General features: G+C 40.0%; 1 protein-coding gene across 1 annotated transcript; it reads right to left on the bottom strand.

The window, feature by feature from the left end:
- DDX21 (DExD-box helicase 21) lies at positions 1-22,454 on the bottom strand. Its single transcript, XM_080688003.1, has 15 exons — positions 22,270-22,454; positions 19,854-20,348; positions 18,556-18,631; positions 17,478-17,656; positions 16,469-16,586; positions 15,623-15,808; positions 14,268-14,413; positions 13,221-13,370; positions 12,249-12,410; positions 9,988-10,107; positions 8,907-8,980; positions 7,222-7,381; positions 6,081-6,215; positions 3,582-3,626; positions 1-2,510 (listed from the first exon to the last, which is right to left on the bottom strand). The coding sequence occupies exons 1-15, from the start codon at positions 22,354-22,356 to the stop codon at positions 2,241-2,243; spliced, it is 2,403 nt and encodes an 800-aa protein (XP_080544129.1). The 5' UTR covers positions 22,357-22,454; the 3' UTR covers positions 1-2,240.
- Positions 22,455-24,025: the final 1,571 nt, after the last annotated feature.

Here is a 24,025-nt window from a genome sequence, read left to right as displayed (position 1 = left end):
TAAAAAGTACTAATACCTTTATTATGGCATAAAGCAATATTTTATACATTAACGCAATTTTATAGTAAAAATATCTTATGTACAATTGTAAAGAAACCACTGCATAGATAACACCAATGTAAAAATGGGCTGGATTTTAAAAGTTCAGTGAGTTCATAAATTGGAAAATATTTTCTCTGTAGAAAATAGTAAAAGTGGTAACACTGCCCAGGATAGTGCAAAAGCCCATTTCAACCAAGCAGTAGCTGAATCACTAGTATTCATTTATAAATATAGTTTGAAATCTAGGATCCAGAAGAGACTTTAGCTTCATTTACTGAAACAGCCATAGCCATGCTTTCCTTAAAATTAAGTTGCGTAAAGTGAAATATCCAATAATTTTCCCTTTATTCTTGATTTAGGTCTGATTATTTTTCTTTAGGCTAATCCACATCAAGGTTTTAATAAAGGACAAGTACTATGTCCTTTTAATCTGCTTGATAAAGTACCCATTTCTATCTAAACTGTGAAATGTTTTATTTCTTATTAATTATAATCCACAAGGCACATGAGTTCTCTGTCACCAAACACCTTCCCCTAAATTCCTGTGGCTTGACAGGTAGCCACGAGGAACAGGAGGAAAAGTGGCAACACTGACAAGTGGATCAAGAAATAAAAGCCAAGAGAACTTCTGAGAACTGAGAAACATCCGGTCAGGATTCAAAGATGGAACTGAAGCCCAAACAGAAAAAGGACATAGCCCCGAGAATCAGGGGTGAGTGGCTATCTGAGCCCCTTACTGCAAGGTGATCAAGTAAAAGGCAGGTAGATAAAAGACACTACTAAGTGAGAAAAACCAGGTCCTAGAAAGATTTCAGTTATTCAAAATAATTAAATGAAAACAAGATAGGCCATGCAGTTTAACTTCTCCCATCAGAGTTTATTCCCTGAGATTCCCAGTACAGAATTTCTAGGAATTAAGGCGAGAAGACAATGCCATTCTTAAGCTCCTGGACCATGCAGAAGGTTTCTCAGAGAAGTAATATTTGAGAACTCAGTTAACTATCTGGCCAGAGGCTATATCAAGTTCTCCAATTCCCTCAAAGCAACAACTTAAAATAATCACATAGTTTGTCTTTAAAACCTCCCCATGAAGTAGCAGTTTAATAAAGATTCCTATACTGTGGCTATAGGAATAGACTTTTTTAAGAGACTAACCCAGATCATTCTACCTAAAAATTCCAGTTTGCCCATTAGACATTAACCGCTAGAGACATTAATGACCCATTAAGTTTCTACCAATTAAAGATACTTTATCTTCACTTGTTCTTCTCTTTGCTCTTAACAGATGTTTCCTTCTTGCATATGAAAAATATTTTCAGTGGTTTTGTTTTGTTTTGATTTTTCAGCAATGCAAATCTCTGCCCCCTATTCCCTTAACTCCTTCTTGGTAAATAGGAAGTGTAATATATTATCATCAAGCCCCACTTATACAGCCTCCTTACTTATGAAGAAAGTTATGGAGCCATCTCATACATTTAGAATTCCTTAGAGACACTTGCTCTCTATTAAAAACATTTTGTTATATATAGAGATATATAGATGTATAAAATCTATGAAGAATTCACTGAAGCACAAATCACCCTATATTGAAAAGCTAAAAATGTATCAAAATGCACAAAATGATGGCTAATCTACATATTGTCTCCTATCATATGTATCACTATCCTCCAAATCTATAGCATAGGCTGACATAAACTTTATTACATCCAAGCTCAGTTTGAAATCTTGCTTCAAAACATCGCTCAGTTTAACTCTCAGAAGACATGTTATAGGATCACATGAGGAATCGTTAGGAGGTGGCTGAGGAATGCTAATTACAGAACAAAGTGCTTCTCAGAGACTGTTGCATTCTGCAAAGGTACATAGGGAAGAACACTATTCTGAGATACTTTTAAGTATAAAGACTGGTTAACTTAAAAGTATAGGCAGATACATACTTGACTTTATCTTATATAAAAAATGCATTAGAATAAAAATGCAATGAATTCATATACCTTTTCAAAAGGAAAACCTGATACAGAAGTGACAATAAAATTATAAATGGCAATCATCAGATGAAGTGATTTAAATGAAGCTTATCTCTCTGGAAGAGATGGGCCAGGGCAAGTAGTCAGGAAGGAAACACAATGTATTTTTAACTTTGTATGGAAAAAAAAAAAGTTCAGTTCCTGTTTTGCCATATAAATCGTCTACTTCAATTAGTGACCGAATGCTTTACTAAAACTCCGTTTCTGGCCTTTGTTTTGGAATCTGTTATTTCTGTTGCCACCTCCTGATCGCTGTCCTCTGAAGTTTCTATTTCCGTCCCGCTGTCCCCTGAAGTTTCTGCTTCCTTCCCGCTGTCCCCTAAAGCCTCGATTGCCTTCCCGTTGTCCCCTGAAGCTTCGGAATCCTTCCCGTGGTCCTTCCAGCTCCGGTTGCTCCGTGGCCACAGAGAGTTGCCAGCGCCGGGAATCATGCCATTTTTCCTGTTGAGAGATGCTTTTGTTTTTTCCTCTTTTATTTTTACTGAATTTGGTTTAAAAAGACATGAGAAAGACATTTTTTGCCCTTTCTCAATGAGAAAAACTAGATTGATAACCTAAGTGCTTAAAAGGTCACTGGTCAAAAATATTAACCTTCATGGCCCAAAAGCCTTAATCACTGAGGATAGAAAAATAACTTCCAGTATAAAAAGTACCCTCATAGCCTGGCCAGCAAGGCTCAGTGGTTGAGCATCAACTTAAGAACCAGGAGGTAATGGTTCGATGCCCGGTCAAGGCACATGCCCAGGTTGCCGGCTTGATCCCCAGTAGGGGGCATGCAGGAGGCAGCTGATCAATGATTCAAACATTGATGTTTCTATCTTTCTCTCCCTCTCCTTTCTCTCCGAAATCAATAAAAATATATTTTTTTTAAAAAAGAGAGAAGTAGCCTCATAGTATAGCATCATCACAGTATCATTTATTCAATTACTATAGGTATCCAAAGCTGTCAGGCAGTAAAACATAAATATATCTTGCACAAACATGTTTCTCACAGCAGTAGTGAATAAAGAAAGATATAGCTATTAAAAATGTTTATGTAGCCCTAACCGGTTTGGCTCAGTGGATAGAGCGTCGGCCTGCGGACTCAAGGGTCCCAGGTTCGATTCCGGTCAAGGGCATGTACCTTGGTTGCAGGCACATACCCAGTAGGGAGTGTGCAGGAGGCAGCTGATCGATGTTTCTCTCTCACTGATGTTTCTAACTCTCTCTCCCTCTCCCTTCCTCTCTGTAAAAAATCAATAAAATATATATATTTTAAAAATGTTTATGTAAACCTCATGTAACATATATAGGGGGGAGGGAAGGAGTCTGGATATACTCTGTAGAAAAGAAAACAGGCAAGCTGACCAAGAAAATGTATCAAAATAAAATGTTAGGAAAGAAAAATCCTAAAATTCTTGTCTTTTAGTGAAGGGCCTAGAGCTGTTGTTTCCTTTCTATTATTCTGTATTTTCAATAACAAACATTCTACAATTTAAATATGTTAACTTCAAAATCCAAGAAAAAGAATACCTGTATTTCTGTGACTGCTTCAGTACGGACATCAAAGCAAACACCCTAAAAATCAAAACAAAAGCAGTTAATCCAGCCTTTGACCTGAATTATAACATGCACATTAAGTAATACACCAAATGACCAGGTATTGTTTTATTAAAAAAGATATTTAAAAAAAAGGAATACCACATTTCGCATTAAGATATTTAAAAATTGTATAACCAGCAAATGCTGTTTATAAATGGCCTCTTTTTTTGGCCATCAATAATGTTCTCAAATGCTTCTTGTGTCCTTTATTTTCATTTTTACTATCTCTTTATAACTTTTCATATTTCTTCTTTGTTACTAAGATAATAATGGAGAGGAAAACTGTGGAAGGGCTAAATATTATGTAAGAAATTTTAAATGCACGAAAAAAATTTTAAATGCATAGAGTTTGGAGTGTACTAGACTTTTTTCTTGTAAGTGTCCACAGAAATGAAGCCATGAAAAGTAATAAATTTGTCATTATCGAGTCAAAAAAAAAGTATTAATTTTAGGTAAACTTTAGACGAAGACCAACACACTGTACCTCCCAAAGCACAATAGCAAAAAGCTAGGAATACACACACACACACACACACACACACACACACACACACACACACATATATAGATACACACACACACACACACACACACACACACACACGATTCAAAAACTATTTAGAACTGAGTAGAGATCATTCTTGGCTATTGCACTGTGCTCATCCTCAAGTAACTATTAGCCACATTTACAGCTGAGGAAACAGAAGATTGGACAGGCTAACTGACTGGTCTAGGGCCCCACAGCTGGTAAATAGAGTAGGTTTGAAAACTCTGGTCAGTATGGCTCCAAAACCTCTGGTCTAAAACCACTAAAATACACTGCCTTTCATCAGAAAAGAGTGTCAACTATTCAAGATGGCCTAACTAAAAGCAGAGAAATAAATGACCTATGGTTAATCTAGTTGTTTATAATTCAGCCTCCTATGAAGTTTTCTAAAAAATTAAATACAGGACACTATATTTGATAATAAGCAGACATTACATCCAATTAAGTCCTGTGTCTTGGTACCCATTTTTAATACTATATTCAAACTACCCCTGCAACTGACACAGGCATCCCTCCCCACTGGTTGTTTGTAATTCCAACATTTTATGAGGAACAGCCCTTCTACCCAACAATTTACCCAGTTATAAACACAGGTAGCATCAGGTACTGATGGATTTTGCCATCTGTGGGAATGTTCATTTACATGTTTACTAAGTATTCAATGACAGGCTCTCACTGGGTATAGAGAGAACTAGAAAACAGTCTTTGCCCTTGAGTAGGTTATACTGTTCTCGAGGCTCTCAGCCAGCAAGCATAGCAAGTAAAATTTACCTGAATAAAGGTAAGCCCTTAGAACTCTGTAGGACAAATACAGATGCTCCCAACTCTGCTGTATGGCCAGGGAAAACTTCACAGGGAGACTTAGAGGTAAGCCAAGTCACAAAGAACACCATGAAGAAAGAAATATTATAAACAGTGGGTTCAGCATGCATGTAGGATGAGAAAAAACAAGGTGTACTTGGCATTGCTGGAGTAGAGGAGAGTGCTGGTGTTGAGGAGGCAGAGATGAAGTTAGTAAGGGGGGCAGGAGCCAGCTCATAAAGGATCTTATCCTCCATGGGAAAGTTGGGACTTTATCCCACACATTATGTGGAGTTAGAGATAACCAACGTGGTCGGACATGAAATGAGTTGAAAATAAACCTCATTTGGTTTACCAGGCCAAGTATAGTCCATGTGCCCCTGGAAACCTGAGATCTTTAGGGGGTTCCACAAAGTCAAAATTATTTCCTAAGAATACTAAAATGTTATCTGTCCTTTTCACCCCCATTCTTTCACAAGGGTACAGTAGAGTTTCCCAGATCACACATGACATGTGATGATGTTGCTCTGATGACTAACTGAACATGATATTCTTGTTTTAGAGTCCCAGTTTTAATTTTTAATATGGAAAATAGCACTAGATATAACCCATATGAACAAAAGCTTTTCGGTGTCCCCAACATTCATTAAGAATGTAAAGGGGTCATGAGACCAAAATGTTTGAGAATTGCTGTGCTGATCGGTGTCATTAACTGAGAGCAGGACTCAGAAGAAAGAACACCAATTTTGGAAGGCAAGATTTTAAATTTTGAATGTGAATTAAAGAATTCAATTTTAAATATTTGTTTTAAGTTGCTTAATAATAAACTCCATCTGAGTGGAGATGTCAGGGAAGTAGCTGGATCTTCAAGTCCAGCACTGGAGGCAGGTGGTTCAGGATAGATACACAGATGGGGTAGTTGTCCGTGACTAAGTGGAACCGAGGGTCATGGATGGCACTGCCCAGAGAAAACTAGAAAGTGAAAATATGAGAACAGGGAGAAACCTCCATACAGTGCTTTATTGCCACATAAAGCCACTGAACCAAAGCAAGGTCACAACAGAGGTCCCAGCCTTCCTTACCTCCTTTCCCTTGAGAAAGACCATTCCCTTCACTTTGGAATCAATATCCTCACCCAGTTGCTCTTTAAGTTCTTTCCAAGCATAACTAATGTTTGGCATTTCAATTGAGCACTTCAAGATCATGGTCACAAAGCCCTATAGAGGAAAGGGGAACAAAATTAAAGTCTTAAAAACAAACCTAACTGATAAACACCTGCCCTCATGTTTCTAAAATATTTCTGGAAAAGTTCTCCCTAAAAGGATATACCGCCTTCCACCCCCCACCAATCATACAAATAAGTACAAGTAAAACTGGGGAACTCTGAATAAGGTTGGTGGATTGTGCCAAAGTCAATAACCCCATTGTGGTATTATAGTTTTGCAAACTGTTAACACTGGGAGAAACTGAGCAAAGTGTGCAGGGATCTCACTATATTATCTCTTGCAACAACCTGTGAACCTATAGTTACCTCAAAATTTTAAAAAAGAAACCGAAAAGCATACACCTTCTAAAGTTTCTAGGTATGCTGGACAAATGTATTATGTACATTTATATGTGTGTTATATTTTAGGAATTTAAAATTTTGAGATATAATTCACATAACCACAAAACTCACCATTTTAAAGTGTACCATTCAGGGGTTTTTAGTAAGTTCACAAAATTTGCAAACATCAACACTATCTAAAATTCCGGAACATTTCATCACCCTAAAAAGAATCCCTATGCCCATTAGCAGTCACTGCCATTTCCTCCTTTTTCAGGGACACTGGCAACCACTAATCTACTTTATGTCTCGATGGATTTGTTTATATACATCTGCCTTCAAGCAAAAGTTAAAGCAACTGGGGTAGTCACCAACATTGAGAAAACTATGTATGATGCCAGATAGGTACTTGAATTACTAGGGGGAATACTTTGTGAAGTATGTTTGATTGTCTAACTGCTATGCTGTACATCTGAAACTAATACAAAATAAATTGAATGTTAACTGTAATTGAAAAATAAGATAAATAAAAAATTGAAACAATTGGAAAGTTTACACTTGATATTAGCCAAAAGGCCGAGAAGCAATGAAACCATTGGGAAGTTTCAATGGAACACTTTCAAATCTCGCTCAAACTCCCAATTATAAAGCATCAGCTATTTGACAGGGACCCTTACCGCCTCTGAGTTGATCAAGGAGCGCTGGTCTACAGATGTAGCACCTGAAATATGGGCCAGTGCTGCCGCCAGGGCTTCCACGGCTCCCTTCTCCTCTATCAGTTTCTCTGCTGACTGCTTAAAGTGACTGATAGCAGTGGGAGGAACAGAATCCAAAAACCTATAGTTTGATTGAGAATATATTCGTTAGGAGAAGGATAGAAGTGGACAGATTTTCTTAATGTATCTTTATTGTCAAAAGTATTACAAATGTCTCCCTTTTTTCCACATTGACACCCTCCACCCTATAACTGCCTGACAGATTTCATTTTCAAGACAACATCTCAAGTAACTTTCATATATATATATATATATATATATATATATATATATATATATATATATATATGTTATTGATTTTAGAGAGAGGGATAGAGATAGAAACACCGATGAGAGAGAAACATCAATCAGCTGCCTCCTGCAAGCCTCGTACTGGGGATCCAGCCCGAAACCCATGCATGTGCCCTCATCAGGAATCAAACTGGATCACAGGCCAATGTTCAACCACTGTGCAACACCAGCCAGGCTAAATCAGTAACTTTCTACCGAGACCTTTCATATGTCTAACACATCATTTTGATGCAAAGTATGTAATCATCACATTTCTGTGGTAATAAATTCATTCCTTTGATTTTATCTAGTTCTAACCACCAAAACAAAATGTCTTATCCTAAGAAAATAGTAAGATATTAAGGTGTTCATCACAGTGTTATAAAAAAAATTTAACCATTTTAAAATGTGCATCAATAAAGTATGTGTTACTGTTAGAATCAGAAAATACTCCAACTATTTTCACTCTGAAATAAAAGAAAAAAAAAAGACTCTCAAATCAAGTTAAAAATGACACATGCCTTCATGAGACTATACATCTATCTTGGTGATAATGTCACATCTCAAATTTGAAAGAGATCATCCACAAGGACGAATAGGCTACATGAGGCAGCCTCATCTGGCAGGCCTGCCCCGCTCAAGCCCATTCCCATACACCACCATCATCACTTGGTCTCTTTTCTCACCCCAAATTTCCTTTACTGGTGTCATAAGAAACCCTGCTTGCAGAATGTTTAAAGAAAGACATGCTAAAAATACATTTGAAAAATGCTGAGTTAAATTCTTTTCATTTGCAGAACTTTCCCAAGCTATTAATGTGCTAATACCTAGCATTTCTTTTTATCATGAACTACTCTTGTCTGTTTTTTAAATTGATTTCAGGGAGAGGAAGAGAGAGAGAGAAACATCGATCAGCTACCTCCTGCACAAGCCCTGACTAGAAATTGAACCCACCACACCTCTTGGTATACGAGATGACAATCCAACCAACTGAGCCACAATGGCCACAGCTTATGTTTTTTATTGATTTTAGAGAGAAAGGAAGAGAGAAACATCAATCAGTTGCCTCCCGTATGCACCCTGTCCAGTGACTGAACCTATGATCTTTCAGTATATGGGATAATACCCTAACCAAATAAGCCACACCCGCCAGGGCCCCCTGTCTATTTTTTTGAAAAGCATGTCACGTGCCCTGGCGGGTGTGGCTCAGTTGGTTGAGCATTGTCCTGTGCACTGAGAGGCTGCTGGTTCAATTCCCAGTCAGGCACACGCCCGAGTTTCAAGCTTGATCCCCACAGCAGTAGCAGGGAACATACCTGATGGCATCTTTGCTGGAAGCTTTTATTATCTCTGTCGCAGAAGGAACACCTATTCGTTTAAATTTAATTCCCTACAAGAAAATGAACTATAGTTTAATACACAACATGGCCTTTGAGATTAGTAATCCTCTAATCTTTTATATTTACCAAACATATTGTTACACATTTATAAGAAAAACTTTTTGAGAATGGTTTTAGATTTACAAAGAGTTCCTATGTATCATGCACCAAGCTTTCTTATTGTTATTACTGTGGTACATTTATCCCAACTAAGAAACCCAAATGCTGCTTTACTATTAACTCCAGAGTTCATTAGAATTTCACTAGTTTTTCTGTTAATATTCTTTCCCTGTTCCAATATCCAATCCAGGAAACTACATTACATCCAATTGTCATGTCTTCTTAGTCTCCTCTGATCTGTGGCAGTTTATGTTTCCTTGTTGTTCATGACCTGGACAGTTTTAAGGAGTACTGACCAGGTATTTTGCAGACTGTCCCTCAATTTGGCTATCTATATTTTTCACATGCTTAGACGGGGGTCAAGGGTTTTTGGGAAAGAAGACCAGAGGTGAAAGCTGCCTCATCACATTGTATCAGGGGCACATGCTTATCACTGTCAACCACGATCAACCGCCAGGCAGCGTTTGCCTGCTTTCGGCACTGTCAGTCTCCCCTGCCCCACCACCCCTACTATTTTCTTTGTAAGTGAGAAATTAAGAGCAGTCCACCCTGGAGGAGGAAGTACCAATTTCCGTACAGAAGCACTCCTACAACCCCCTAATCTATCCTTAAATATTTCTGATGTGTTCTCATTGTCTGAAAACTGCCTTTCTAACATAAAACACCCACTATAATTGTTAAATATGAAAACAAAACCACTGCTTTCAAATGCAAAGTTATTTCAAAATGGGCCTTATATTGTAGGACAATGTGTAAAATATGTATCTAATAAACTCTGAGTCATGGCCACACACTGGAAATACAACCAATTTCAAGTTAAAATAAAACTGAGTAAAGAAACCAAAGGCTGACTTTAGAACTCAACATTTGTTGAATAAGGCTAAGAAAATAGTTTTACCGCTTTTTGCTCCACTTGAGCTAACTGATATTCTTCCTTGTGCTGATAAAAGCAGATGCAAATCCCAGTCCTTCCAGCTCTACCTGTTCGCCCAGAACGATGAATGTAGGACTCCACATCCTATCGAAGTAAAATACATGAGTGACACAACAGAAAAAGAGACAAGGACCTGAGCAGTTACACAGAGCCAAGAGTGGAGATAAATATGCCGGGTGTATGAGGGAAGAGGTTCCTTAGCATTTCAATTTATATTAAAGTATTATCAAAATAAGCTAACAAACAAAACAGAAACAGACTCTTAGATACAGAGAACAGACTGACAGCTGTCACGGGGGAGGGTGAAGGGGGACTGGGTGAGAAAGGTGAAGGGACTAAGAAAAAAAAAGACAAAACCTCATAGACAACAGTACCAGAGGGAAAGGGGGGAGGAGAGGGAAAGAGGGGATAATTGGTGATAGAAGGTTTGACTTGGGTGGTGAACATACAATATACAGATGGTGTACTATAGAACTGTACCCCTGAAACCTATGAAACTTTACCAACTAATGTCATCCCAATAAAGCCAATTAAAAAAAAATAATTTAAAGCCCTGGCCTGGTAGCTCAGTTGGTTAAGCAGAACCCCAACATGCCAAGGTTGTGGATGCAATCCCCAGTCAGGGAATATATAAGAAGCAACCGAAAGCCTGGCCTGTGTGGCTGTTATTGAACTTCGAACCATGAATCAGAGGTTGCTGGTTCAATTCCGTTGGGGCACATGCCCGGGTTATGGGCTGGATCCCCCGTAGAAAGCATGCAGGAGGCAGCTGATCAATGTTTCTCTCTCTAAAAATCAATTAAAAATGTGTGTGTGTGTGTGTGTGTGTGTGTGTGTGTGTGTGTGTGTGTATGCATTCATGAAGTATTCTGAGAAAAAAATATATTAAAAAATGAAGCAACCAATGAATACATGAATAGGTAGAACAGCCAATCAATGTTTCTCTCTTCTCCTTCTTCTCTCCATCTAAAATAAATTTTTAAAATATTAAAGTACTGTGACAATTTTGCAAAACCTCTAGAACAATGGTCCTTGTCCCAGGGACAAGTCTGCACAAAGCACCGTCTATCAGGCATCCTCAAACTGCGGCCCGCCGGCCACATGCGGCCCACCGAGAACATTTATCCAGCCCGCCGGGTGCCGCTGCCTGTCCTGCTTAGCAGCCAACTCGTCCCGGGCCCGCAGTGCGCATAGGAATTTGTTCATAGTTTTTTTTTTAAACTGTAGTCTGGCCCTCCAACAGTCTGAGGGACAGTGAACTGGCCCCATTTAAAAAGTTTGAGGACCCCTGGTCTAAATAGTGCTGTCCAACAGAGCCGTATGTAATTTCAATCTGTAATTTTCTAGTAACCACACTAAAAAGTAAAAATTAAAAAGTTAAATTAATTTTATTATTTTAACTCGATATACCCAAAAAATTTATCACTTCAATATGCTACCTACTTAAAACAAGTTATCAAAATGAGATAGATATTTTGCATTCTTTTCTCCTGTCTTCAAAATCCAGTGCATGTAATAAAGACTTTAAAATAAAAAACATTCCAACCTGTGTTTTACACTTAGCACACATCAGACTAGGTGCATTTCACGTGTATTCAACAACCCCACTGGCTGTGGCTATCATATTGCACAGCACAGGTCTGCAGGCTCATTTAAACAATATCTATGCCACACACTTATGGGACTTCCTTTAAAAGAATTGATGACTTGTGATCACAGTAATCAGGTATTTTTTCCATCCTTCAATCCCGAGGGATTTGCCAGTTTGGGGGGAGGTGAAGTGATATGATAGTTAACAGGCTCCTTCAGACCGTCTTTTATTATCAGGGCCCTCCCTAAGAGGTTCTAATCTCCCCCCGCAAAACAGCATTTTAACCATGGAAGCTTCAAGCTTCTTCTCCCTTCTCTATCTTCTAGCTCATGAATTTATCCATCCTACCCCTACCCCATCTAAGTCCTACCCATGTTCAAAAGCCCAGTTCAAAACTGCACTACCTCCACGTAGCCTTCCAGGACTGACCCTCTAACCAGAAATTATGTTTCCTAATTCTGGCCAGTGATCACACTTGCACTCAACTGTCAGTTCTGAGGGGAGAGCCTCACAATAAATTAAAATCACCCCTAGCACTCAAGACACGGCTATTATTAATCAAGTGAAAGTAAACGATACAACTTCCATTTTAGTACCCAAAAGAAACAACAAAATAAAAATATAAAACACTTACCTTTGGTGGAGAACTTTGTATAACCAGGTCAACCTCAGGGATGTCTAATCCACGTGCAGCAACATTGGTTGCAACCATAACTCCAAAATCACCATTTCTAAAACCTTTCAGGGTGATTTCCCTTTGCTTCTGTGGGATGTCTCCGTGTAATGACTGGGCATCCTGCCAAAGAAATAAGCTAGCATAAGAATCCAGATCCAACAATACGGGTACTTTTTACATCACCAATGAGGCCTGTCAAAGAGATTCATATTTTGGTTCTACTTCTACTGAAAATAATACAAAGTGGAAAGAAAACATGTGCCTTACATGGACAAGATTCAAAACTATTTCCAATCTTTGGTCATTAAATCAAATGCACCCTCCTATACTTACAAGATACAGAACACCAGATAAGAGTGATCAAATCTATTAGCTGGTGTAACCTTGAGTTTTAGCCACCTTTTCCTCATCTCTGAGATGAGACTGACAGATTAGGTGAGCTATAACATGTATACTCTATTAACTAAAAGATGATTTGTCTGCCCAGTCGGCGTGGCTCAGTGGTTGAGCATCGATCGACCTGTGAACTAGGAGGTCATGGTTAGATTCCTGGTCAGGACATATGCCCAGGTTGTGGCCTCAATCCCCAGTATGGGTTGTGCAGGAGGCAGCCAATCAATGACTCTCTCTCATCACAGATATTTCTATCTCTCTCTCCCTTTCCCTTCCTCTCTGAAATCAATCCTATATAATACAGAGCTAATATGCTAATTAGACCAAACAGCCGACCGACCGTCTGGGCAACTGTCCGGACGAAGCCAGGGCTGTGAGGGCTGCCTGAGGCTGCGAGGGGCTGTGAGGGCCGGCTGGGGCTGCAAGTGGCTGTGAGGGCCGAGCCCCTTGCACGAATTTCGTGCATCGGGCCTCTAGTAAAAATATAAAAAATAAAAGATGCTTCCTCCCTAAAGGAAAGGGAGTGGAAGGACCAACCTGCTTCATGGACGTATTCTGAGACAACTCCTGAGCTTCTTTCTTGGTTTCACAGAAGATGATAGTGCGCCCACGAAAACCACTGTACACCCGGATCACATCCCCAATAACTGCTGCTCTTTGAGTCCAGTGGCACTTGATAGCCAGATGCTTAAAGGAGAGGGGAAAAAGATCAATTTCATAAACATACCTGGAACCTGAAATCACCTGCTCACCTCTAAGGTACTAGAAGCAGTACTTAAGCCCACCTGGAGCAGACTATACCACCGATTAGAAAAAAAACTAAACCATGAAAGCAGAGAGCTCCTTCCATTTCTCCAAAGAGCATCTGACTTCTTTACTTTCTGACATAACCATGAAAATGTAGGAAAATACATACCATTTAGATTCCTACAGGAAACCAAATAACAAGAGAAATGTTTCTATGTTTTGTCCTTTCATCCACTTAAAAATGCAATCAGTAGTCAGTTACATGTCTACTCCTTGGGTGAAATGAATTAAGGTAGGTACCTGACCCTAAGATGAAAACAGCTTCAACACAAAGCACTAGACCTGTGGTCGGCAAACTGCGGCTCACGAGTCACATGCGGCTCTTTGACCCCTAGAGTGTGGCTCTTCCACAAAATACCACAGCCTGGGCGAGTCTATTTTGAAGAAGTGGCATTAGAAGAAGTTTAAGTTTAAAAAATTTGGCTCTCAAAAGAAATTTCAATCGTTGTACTGTTGATATTTGGCTCTGTTGACTAATGAGTTTGCCAACCACTGGCCTAGACTTCTCCTTTGCCCTCTAGTGTTTAAAGTCTAGGGCTAATTTCTGTTTAGATAATTCAGACAGATTTAGGTTCCAAAAAAATTATGAAATTAAGCTACCAGAAGATGAATTTAGAAAACACAGATACCATATACAAGTCTTTACTTGGCTTTTCACATGGATTTGTGTTTATCTAGAAAGAGTTACTGTTTGCCAGTCTTAAAACTATCAAAACCAGACAGGAAAAAATGATATACAATTTATTACTAATTCCAGCAACTAAATGAATCATTTACCTCCACAGTTATTGCTGTTTTCTGAGTCCTTTTACCAATCAGGTCCACCTGTTCATATGTAGGCTTCATGTATTTCTTAGCAACATTATATACCCAATGAGGGCAAGTTGCAGAAAAAAGCAGTGTCTGGGGATTGTCTTCTGAATCTTTGGGGGTAAAAAAGTAGTATGAATAACCCAAACAAGCCTACATAGTATTCCACCTAACCCAATTCTTCTAGGCTCCATACAGCAACCACTAGGCCACGCCAGGCATTAAGACACAAAAATGAGAGACACAGGTTAACAATAGGCAAATCCTGCCTAAATAATTTATGTAAAGAATCCTTGAAATAGCCCTAGCTGGTTTGGCTCAGTGGAAAGAGTGTCAGCCTGTGAACTGAAGGGTCCCAGGTTCGATTCCAGTCAAGAGCAAATGCCCGGGTTGCGGGCTCAATCCCCAGTAGGGGGCGTGCAGAAGACAGCCAATCAATTCTCTCTCATCATTTATGTTTCTATCTCTCTCTCCCTCTCCCTTCCTCTTTGAAATCAATAAAAATACATTTTTTTTTAAAAAAAAAAGAATCCTTGAAATAGCAATAGCTCTTGAAACTTATTTGCTTTCTGACCATTGGCCTTTATGAACCACAAGGAAAATCTGTCCATTATAACAAATCCTACCACGTGAAAACACCCTGGGGCAGACTAGAAGAGGTCAATGGGGGGGGGGACGGACGGACGGACATATGTAATACTTTCAACAATAAAGATTTTTAAAAAAAACACAAGACACCAATTCATTGCACTTTCATATATTTCAAATGGCAGTGTAAGCTCATAGAACCCTTTTTGAGAGCAACTTGACGATAACTATTGAGGAGCATGAACATTCATACCATTCAACTCAGTAATTTCACTTCTGGAAATCTATCCTAAAAAAACTAATTCCAGACACTGTGGTGTGAAAAGAAGCTATCTGCACCAAAAAAATGTTTGTAAGAATAATTTTTATTATCTAAAAATTCAAACACATAGATGGAATTAAATCACAGCACAACCACTTCATGGACTATTATGCCAAATCTGTATATGCACAGTAAGGTTATTTTAATGCACACACACATACTTACATACAAGAGCACAAAGTCAGGAAGAAATGTACCAAAAGTCAAGTACACCAAACTGGTAGATATGAAATTCTCTTTACTTTCTCAAATTTCCCCCATTTCTGATAAATCATGAATTGTTTTTCATTCAAATTTTCCTGAATAAAACAAGTCACCTCCCAATTTCCTAAAGCTTCATTTAACTCTTAGAAAACTACTTAATTACCACTCTTCTTATCCCTTTTATCAATTCCTTGAACTTGGAGTTTACCTTTCTTGTATGCCACACTTAAAATCTCTTCTACTTGATCAGCAAACCCCATATCCAGCATCTGGTCCACTTCATCCAGGACAACATGCTTAAGTTTGGTGAGCTCTAGCTTGCCATTCTGTAGGTGGTCTTTGATTCGACCTGGCGTCCCAACCAGGATGTCAATCCCATTCCGCATACGTTCAACTATAGAGAACATAAAGTTAAGATATGCTTGGTTTTTAAATCCTTTTATTAGGCTGGGGTACCAATCACAAATATTTTTACCAACTACAAGTGCTAAGGACTAAAGATAAAGATACCAAGACATGCCCTGACCAGTTTGCTCAGTGGCTGGAGCATCCGGCCCTTAGACTGAAGGGTGGTGGGTTGGATTCCCAATCAGGGTACATGCCCAGATTGCGGGCTCCATCTCCTGTGGGGGCTGTACAGGAGGCAGCCGATCGATGATGTTCCTCTCTCATCCATATTTCTATCTCTCTATCCCTCTCCCTCTCTAAAAAAAAAAAAAAAAAAATCAATAAAACCTATTATAAAAAAGCGGGGGCAGGGGGAGGAGTAATCTTCAATTCCAAGTTCCAAGGGCCCAACTGGACTCTTGTCCTTGGGGTTCAGTAAGACTTTACAGCCTTTAGATAAACATAGATAATACAAAAGTTCTAAGGAGGATACACAGGATTGGACACATCATCAGGCAGGACCATGTTATTAACCAACTTTAAACAATAATAACAAAGGAAACGACCAGATAATTGGACCAGGTAAAGCCGGATGTCAAGGTTGGATCTAACCGGGGCATCCAACAATGAATGGCATTTTCCTTTCCTCACTTTTGAATTTACTTACTTTGACCTCCATAGGGAGTTCCACCATAAAAACAAGCCACTGACAACTTTTTTGTGATGTCGCTGAAGTCTCTGCTTACTTGATTTGCCAATTCCCTTGTGGGTGTAAGAACCAGTACCTGAAAAGAAAAAAGTAAAGTTAACTCGTAACAAGTATTTTCAAAACATCTGTGCTTTGTAAGGTGCTGTGTGTGTGGAAGGATAATGTAGATTCTGACAAATCTACTCAGAAGAAACAACTGTGATCTCCCCAATCAGAAGAAAAGTGGTTACCAAAGGTATGGTGCTCCAGGAGGGCTGCATGAAGCAGGCTGAGCCACTGGGGCAATGTTCATGGAGCTGCTGGTACTTAAAGAACAGCATGCCAGGAAAGGAACAACTTGAGCAAGGAGTAACACTGCTAATAATATTAGCTAATATTTGTGCTTTTACTGTGTCTCAGGCTTTACTGAATGCTTAATATGCAATATTCTCATTTAATTCTCACAAGGTATTGACCTATAATACCTACAATTATATCATACAATTGTATTGTAATACCTACAATGATACACAAGAGATTTCTAAAACCAAAGTTGAAGAGGAGGCCAAGCCTGGATTTAAATTAAGAGTCAGGCTCCAGCCATTGCTGGTTTAGTTCAGTGGATAGAGTGTCGGCCTGGGAGAAAAGGGGGGAGAGAGGGAGAGTTGGGAAAGGAGACAGAGGGGAGAAAGGGGATTGGGGATTGTTTCACTTATATATGCCTTCATTGATTGCTGCTTGTATGTGACCTGACCAGAGATCTAACCTGCAACCTTGGCGTATTGGGATGATGCTCTAATCAACTGAGCTGCCTGGCCAGGGCTGTGGCCAACACTTTAAAAGAATTATCCAGGTTTACCTGCAGCTAGATATATAGTAAATACCCAAAAAAGGCTTTAAGGAGAACCCAATACAAAACAGTAGGGTTGTAAACAATGCCCAAGAGATGTTTGCTGTGCGAATTTGGAGCCCCTGAGGTCTGAGTTACCTGAGGGGCACGGCCTCTCTTCCGGTCATGCAGTTCCCCCAGAAGCTTCTCAATCAAAGGGATGGCAAAGGAGAAAGTCTTCCCAGTTCCTGTCCGTGCCTGTGCAATTAAATCTTTTCCACTATACACATGGTGAAACGTTTTTGCTTGTATAGGAAACAGGAAGGTCACCCCACGGGCTGTAAACAAATTAACCATGTTATCTGACATTGCAGTTCTTAAAATATCAGCCATATGGGAGGAGGAATTCTACCTTCTCAACATCTACAAAATCAGGTTCAGATATATTGTAGTGGTGAAGAAGCTACCTGACTGAAAAATATCAACATACTTTAAAGCACCGAATTACAGTAAATATTATTTTAAGAGTTTAAGTTGCTTGTCATGAAATGTCATCCACAGGTCAGTATAAGGTGAGAATCAGATGCTTTGCAGTCAAGTCCAGACTGTGCAACACCTGGTTCAGAAAACACCTAGCTGGGCATCTGTGACCACCTGGTTCATTCACAGGCACACTGCTAAGATGAATTCTAAGCCAGTCTGGTATCATTAACCTAGAGATACCTCAAAAAATGGAGGAAGATTCAAAAAAGAAAATAGTAACATGGTATCAACTGTTTAATTGCAGCAGCACTATCAGTCATTACACTTCTGAATAAATGTTAACTACCGGTTTAAGAGTCAACAAAGGCCATCACTAGTGTAGTCCTACATTGAATATCTAGATCTACTTCATTATATGGCTGCATATAAGAACACATCCTGCCCTGACCGGTTTGGCTCAGTGGATAGAGCGTCAGCCTGCGGACCCAAGGGACCCAGGTTCGATTCCGGTCAAGGGCATGTACCTTGGTTGCAGGCACATCCCCAGTGGGGAGTGTGCAGGAGGCAGCTGATCGATGTTTCTCTCTCATCGATGTTTCTAACTCTCTATCCCTCTCCCTTCCTCTCTGTAAAAAATCAATAAAATATATTAAAAAAAAAAAAAAAAAGAACACATCCTAGTTCCTCTCAACAGATACAGTGGAGTGCTTCCAAATAATATGTTCTAATGTATACAATATTCTAAGAATATTACCTTTGAGAAGTTTAATAGTTTCTTCAGATATGGGGAAATTAGAGAAAGCGCCTTCTTTTTGTTCCACAGGTATTTCCTATCAAGTAAAGGGCCACAGAAAGAAATCAGTAACTTTACCCCTACAGGTTAATACAGAAAAGCCTTCTGAGAAATAAACCGAAGAACCTATTCTAACATACTTTTCTCAATCAATCCAAAAGACACAAAAACCTTATGGATAAATGAAGGTCTAAAAAGGAAATAATCTATAAAACCCTAGAAGAAAAATCTGTAGCAGATACATACCATACATATACTATATATGGCTAGTGAAGGCAGGATCAGTCTCAACTAAGAACTATTCCACAGCCATTCTGACAACTATACAGTTGCACAGGTCTTATCCCTTTTCCACACCAACATCTCTCATACACCCACAGAAAGTAAGGACCAAACAGTGGCATTGACAGCAAAAATCTGAATGCCCAACAAATTGGGCAAATAAAATGCCCAATAATTATGTGAATTTTTACAAATTTAAGTGATGGATTATGTAACCATTAAGAATATTTAAATCTTTTTATTTAACAATAAATAATTAAAATAAATTAAATATTTAACAAGTGGGGGAAATGCTTATATAAAAGTGGAAAAGTCTGGATACAATACTGCATATAGTAAATTCTAATCTGATTAAAAAAATAATTTCATATATGAAGTACAGCAAGGAAATACCAAAATCAACAGGTTACTTCTGTACCTGAAAAGTGCTTAATATTCACTGAATTACTGAATGCAGAAATTCTAAGGAAACTTTTAAAAATAAATTTCTATATTTCCTACATTCTCTAGATCACATATTATTTTTTAATAATCAAAAAAAATTCTTAAATGTTGATCATGACCTACAAACACAAAATTGTTTATTAAATTAGAATTTTTCTTTCCTGACTGAGATTCTGAAAGCTATCAGAATTAGCTTCCAAGCAGATTTATTTAATCATCCTGTTCAACTCAAGTTAGTTAATAGCCTAAACAGAGACTTACAATCCTACTTAGGGATTTGGTGAAACCCCTAAAGAATCGAGGGCCTATTTGCATGACTACATCCCTCCTGTTGATTTCTGACTTGCAAATAAGCTGAGGGTGTCTGGAGAGATTTTCCCCCAAACTTCAACAGATCTGCTTACTTGCAAGGAGGCATTGACTCTGAGCTCAAGGGACCCCATGAAGCGCTAACAAATAAAATTTCCTCCCATTATTAAGTATGTAGTGATTACCTACTTATTTACCTGAAATGATACATATCTAAACCTTACCTGCTCCAACTCACTGTTACTTTCTTCACTGGCAGCTTCACTGGAGTTAGAGTCAAGTCCAGAATGAGAGAATCCATTCTTTAGTTTGGGGCTTTTCTCCCCAATTTCTCCATTCATTTCCTTTTCTTTCTTCATCTTCTTGGGCTTAGGAGCACCCACTTCTTCTTCAGAAGGCTCCTCATTTTTTTTTACTTTTTTGGTTTTAGAGGAAACTTTCTTTTCCACGGGCTCCTTTGTTTTTTTTACACTTTTGATTTTAGGAGAAATCACATCATCTTGAGATGGCTCCTCGTTCTTCTTTGCCTTTTTGGATTTAACTTCATCTTGAGATGGCTCCTCGTTCTTTTTTGCCTTTTTGGATTTAGGAGAATTCATGTCAACCTCAGAAGGCTCTGCTTTCTTTTTAACTTTTCTAGCTTTGGGGGAAATAGCTTCTTCCTTTTCTTCTGCTGCCTCTTCAGTCTTATTAGATTTTGGCTTCTCTTTTCTACTTTTCTAAAAAAAGAAATCAACAAAGAAAATACAAACACTGCACAAAGCATCTGATACATCAATTCAGGATTACTTCAAGATTACACAATTATGAAGAACACAATTTGAGGGCATCTTTCAACATTTGTACTTCCACCTTGCAATAAGGCAACAATCAAACAGTATGCTTTCTAGTACTATTAGCTATATGGAGATAAATATATAGCAATAAATTCATTAGCTTGGAAGAGAATGCCTCTTACTAACTACTCAGTTCATGTTGGACAAACAAGTTGTAAAATCAAATTTTCACAAAGTACTTGGGTGGCTCATGGGATACTCCCACGGGCTCTAAACTAAATACACTATAGCAAGTGACCAAGTAAAGTACAGTTTAATTCTGATAAAAGTAATAAGGCCATATATATCCATGGGTGGAATATAGACTCTTCTTTCCTAGAATTCATGTACAGGTAAAACAAGGATTCATAACATCTGCCTTGCCTACCTCACAAGTGCAAATGAATTTACAGAGACACTTCATGAACCAAAAAGCTATAAAAACTCACAATATCACCCCATGTGTAAAAAAGATGAACCTAATTTAAAGAAGATGTGGGGGTGAAGCACAAGTTACAAGGGCCTGGAATGAGTGAAACCTCAAAACCAAATCAGACTATGGCTCCTACCTGAAATGTCTGACCCTCTCCAACGTTTCCTATTACTGAAACCTTAATTACTTAATATTACCCAACACAATTAGACAGCTGGTGTAGCCTGTTAAAACTTCTCCGACAGAGCTCCCCCAGAAGTACAGAGCTCAAGTCTGACTCCCTACAACTTCAGATGTGGCCTCTGCTCTCAAATCTTGGATGAGGGTCATCCTTCCAACATGACCGTCCTTCAGACATCTGGAAAATAGCCTGTTTCCCCACCCCCTCTCCACGACTTCAGTTCTGAATAAAATAAGTCACCTTGGTTCTACCAAATCAGAGTGGATTTCCCATCCCCGTGGTCTCCTTTAGAATATAACGGAATTTGGTCATGTCCCTCCTGATCTGAGCATCCCACAACTGAACAGTGAAAGTACAGCAGTGCAGTGTCCTCCCCACCTGTGAGGGCACGTCTGTGCTCCCTCGGCTTCCTACAAGGCCAGAATATTGCTGTTGTAAAAGCTCCCCATCAAAAAGACCCAGAAACAGCAAGATCTAAGTCGTATACAAGTTCTGGGACAATCTTTGGTCCCACTGACCTTATCTCAGAACAGACTCAGTCACAATTCAATCACTATCTAAATAAATAACATCAAGGAGGCAGGCAGCTGTCAAGGTAACAGTAGAAATGCAATCTGCCGGCCACTCTCAAAAATATGGTGTGCAGTTAGCACCACAACAGGGCTTTGCATTCCAGCGGGTGATCTGGTCAATAAACATTAAGAGGAACTGCACTGCAGGACAAAGTTTCTAAGGGCTGCTTACGGGGAAACTACACCTCCCTTAGGATAAAAGCGTCACCGCTGACGCCGCCCACGTGGGCAGGTGGGTTAAATTCTCGCTAGTTTAAAGCGTCATTCCCTACCTTGACTTACAATTCCCTCCGCGCACGCATTGGCCGGGAGTCAGGTCTGAGCTTGAGCCAAAATGTAGGGGCCTAACCTTCCAACACTGTGCACCTGGTGCGGGGCACCCAGGTTCCGGGACCACGTGGGACACCTGGCCCTCCCCGCAGTTCCGATCTGTTCCAGCCTGGGCCAGAACTCCCGCAGCGCGGCGGCGAGCCCACCGCCCACGCAAAACGCTAATCTCAGACGCCCCTCGGCCGAGACCCACGCGGGTCTCCTGACAAGCCGGGTCCGCGCCGCGCTCCCAGCCGGCGTACCCCTCCCCTCCCCGCACCCCGGCTTGGCGTCCTGCCGTGCCCCAGGTCCCTCCGTCCTCGGTGGCACCTTCTCATTTTTTCTCGGTATCTCCACTTTTCCCATGGCCGCGTCCGATTCCAAATCTGCGTCACTAAGGAGTTTCCCCGGCATCATTCAGCACGAGCTGTGTAGGCCTGCCGATCTCGTCCACCGCGTGGAGAGGAAGAGACAGCCCTACCCCGTTGGTCCACTCAGCTTTCGTCACTTCCTGTGGCAAATCGTTTCCCCCGGAAGGAGAACACGATCACTGAAGCAGTGAAAGCACAGCAGTGAGGCGGGGCCCCATGTGGTGGTTCCAAGCACCAGCTGCTCAGTGCCTGGGCGTGTTGAATTGATTGCTTGCAGCATCTAGACTAGGAGGTACCTACTGTAGGCTAGAACTGGAAGGAGCACAAAGGTTGGCTTTGTATTTTTCTTAAATATATATATTTTTAATATATTTTTATTGATTTCAGAGAGGAAGGGAGAGGGGAGAGATTGAAACATCGATGAGAGAATTATTGATCTGCTGCCTCCTGCATAATCCCTACTGGGGGTCAAGCCCACAACCCCGGCATATGCCCTTGACTGGAATTGAACCCAGGACTCTTCAGTCTGCAGGCGGACGCTCTATCCACTGAGCCAAACCAGCTAGGGCTTTAATATACTTTAAAAAAAATATTCTTATTGATTTCAGAGAGGAAGGGAGAGAGAGAAACATCAATGATGAGAATCATTGATCGGCTGCCTCCTGCACACTCCACACTGGGGATTAAGCCCACAACCCAGGCATGTGCCCTTGACTGGAATTGAACCTGGGACCCTTCAGTCTGCAGGCCCATGCTCTATCCACTGAGCCAAACCAACTAGGGCTTTTAAAGTATTTTTATTGATTTCAGAGAGTAAGGGAGAGGGAAAGAGAGAAACATCAATGATGAGAATCATTGATCGGCTGCCTCCTGCAAACTGAGCATGTGTCCCTGACCTGAATATAACCCGGGATCTTTCAGTTCACAAGCTGACCCTCTATCCACTGCCAACCGGCCAGGGCTCTTCACTGCTTTAGATTGCTCGAGTTTGCAAAATCCTTTCATGAACAGCTTAGCACGACGTTTATTCTTTTAATTGATTTTGATAGAAACATTAATCATTTGCCTCCCATACGGCCCAACCGGAATAGCCACAACCTGGGTATGTGCCCTGACCAGGAATGGAACCTGCCACCTTTTGGTGTACCTGACGATGCTCCAACTGAGCCACACTGGCGAGGGCAAAACGTATATTCTTGATCATTTTGTTAACTCTGAAAGTAAATGCCCAGACTCACAAGCCTGGCTTAGAACTAGAATTCAATAGGGTCTGGTCAACAAACTTCCTAAACTTCCGCTGAAGAACTAGTGATCCAAAGAATTGGGAGCTAAGTCATCATAAAATCATTTTTAAAAATGGATTGAAACCCTGGCTGGTTTGGCTCAGTGGATAGAGTGTCTGCCTGCGGACTGAAGGGACCCAGGTTCAATTTCCAGTCAGGGCACATGCCCGGGTTGCAGGCTCAATCCCCAGTGGGGGGGGGGTGGGGGCGGTACCGAAGGCAGCTGATCAATGATTCTCCATCATTGATGTTTCTCTCTCCCCCTCTCCCTTCCTCTCTGGAATCAATAAAAACATATTTTTTAAAAAATGGGTTGAAATCATGCATCGCTTTGAAAACCTGCACTATATTTGCTCAATGATTTTGGACACTACCTGATTTTCTCACACATGAAATAATAAAACCTACCTCATAGGTGGAGAAAATTAAGTA

This window comes from Plecotus auritus (genome assembly GCF_963455305.1).
Source record: "Plecotus auritus genome assembly, chromosome: 9".
NCBI classification, from domain to species: domain Eukaryota; kingdom Metazoa; phylum Chordata; class Mammalia; order Chiroptera; family Vespertilionidae; genus Plecotus; species Plecotus auritus.
This window is presented reverse-complemented; position numbering and strand designations above follow the sequence as displayed.

Excerpts from the sequence above, each read along its gene's own strand:
- DDX21 (XM_080688003.1), bottom strand. The coding sequence starts at position 22,356 with ATGATGCCGGGGAAACTCCTTAGTGACGCAGATTTGGAATCGGACGCG. Across the intron at positions 13,371-14,267 it reads AAACAGCAATAACTGTGGAG|CATCTGGCTATCAAGTGCCA; the intron begins GTAAATGATTCA and ends CTCTCCTTTAAG. Across the intron at positions 2,511-3,581 it reads AAGCAGTCACAGAAATACAG|GAAAAATGGCATGATTCCCG; the intron begins GTATTCTTTTTC and ends ATCTCTCAACAG.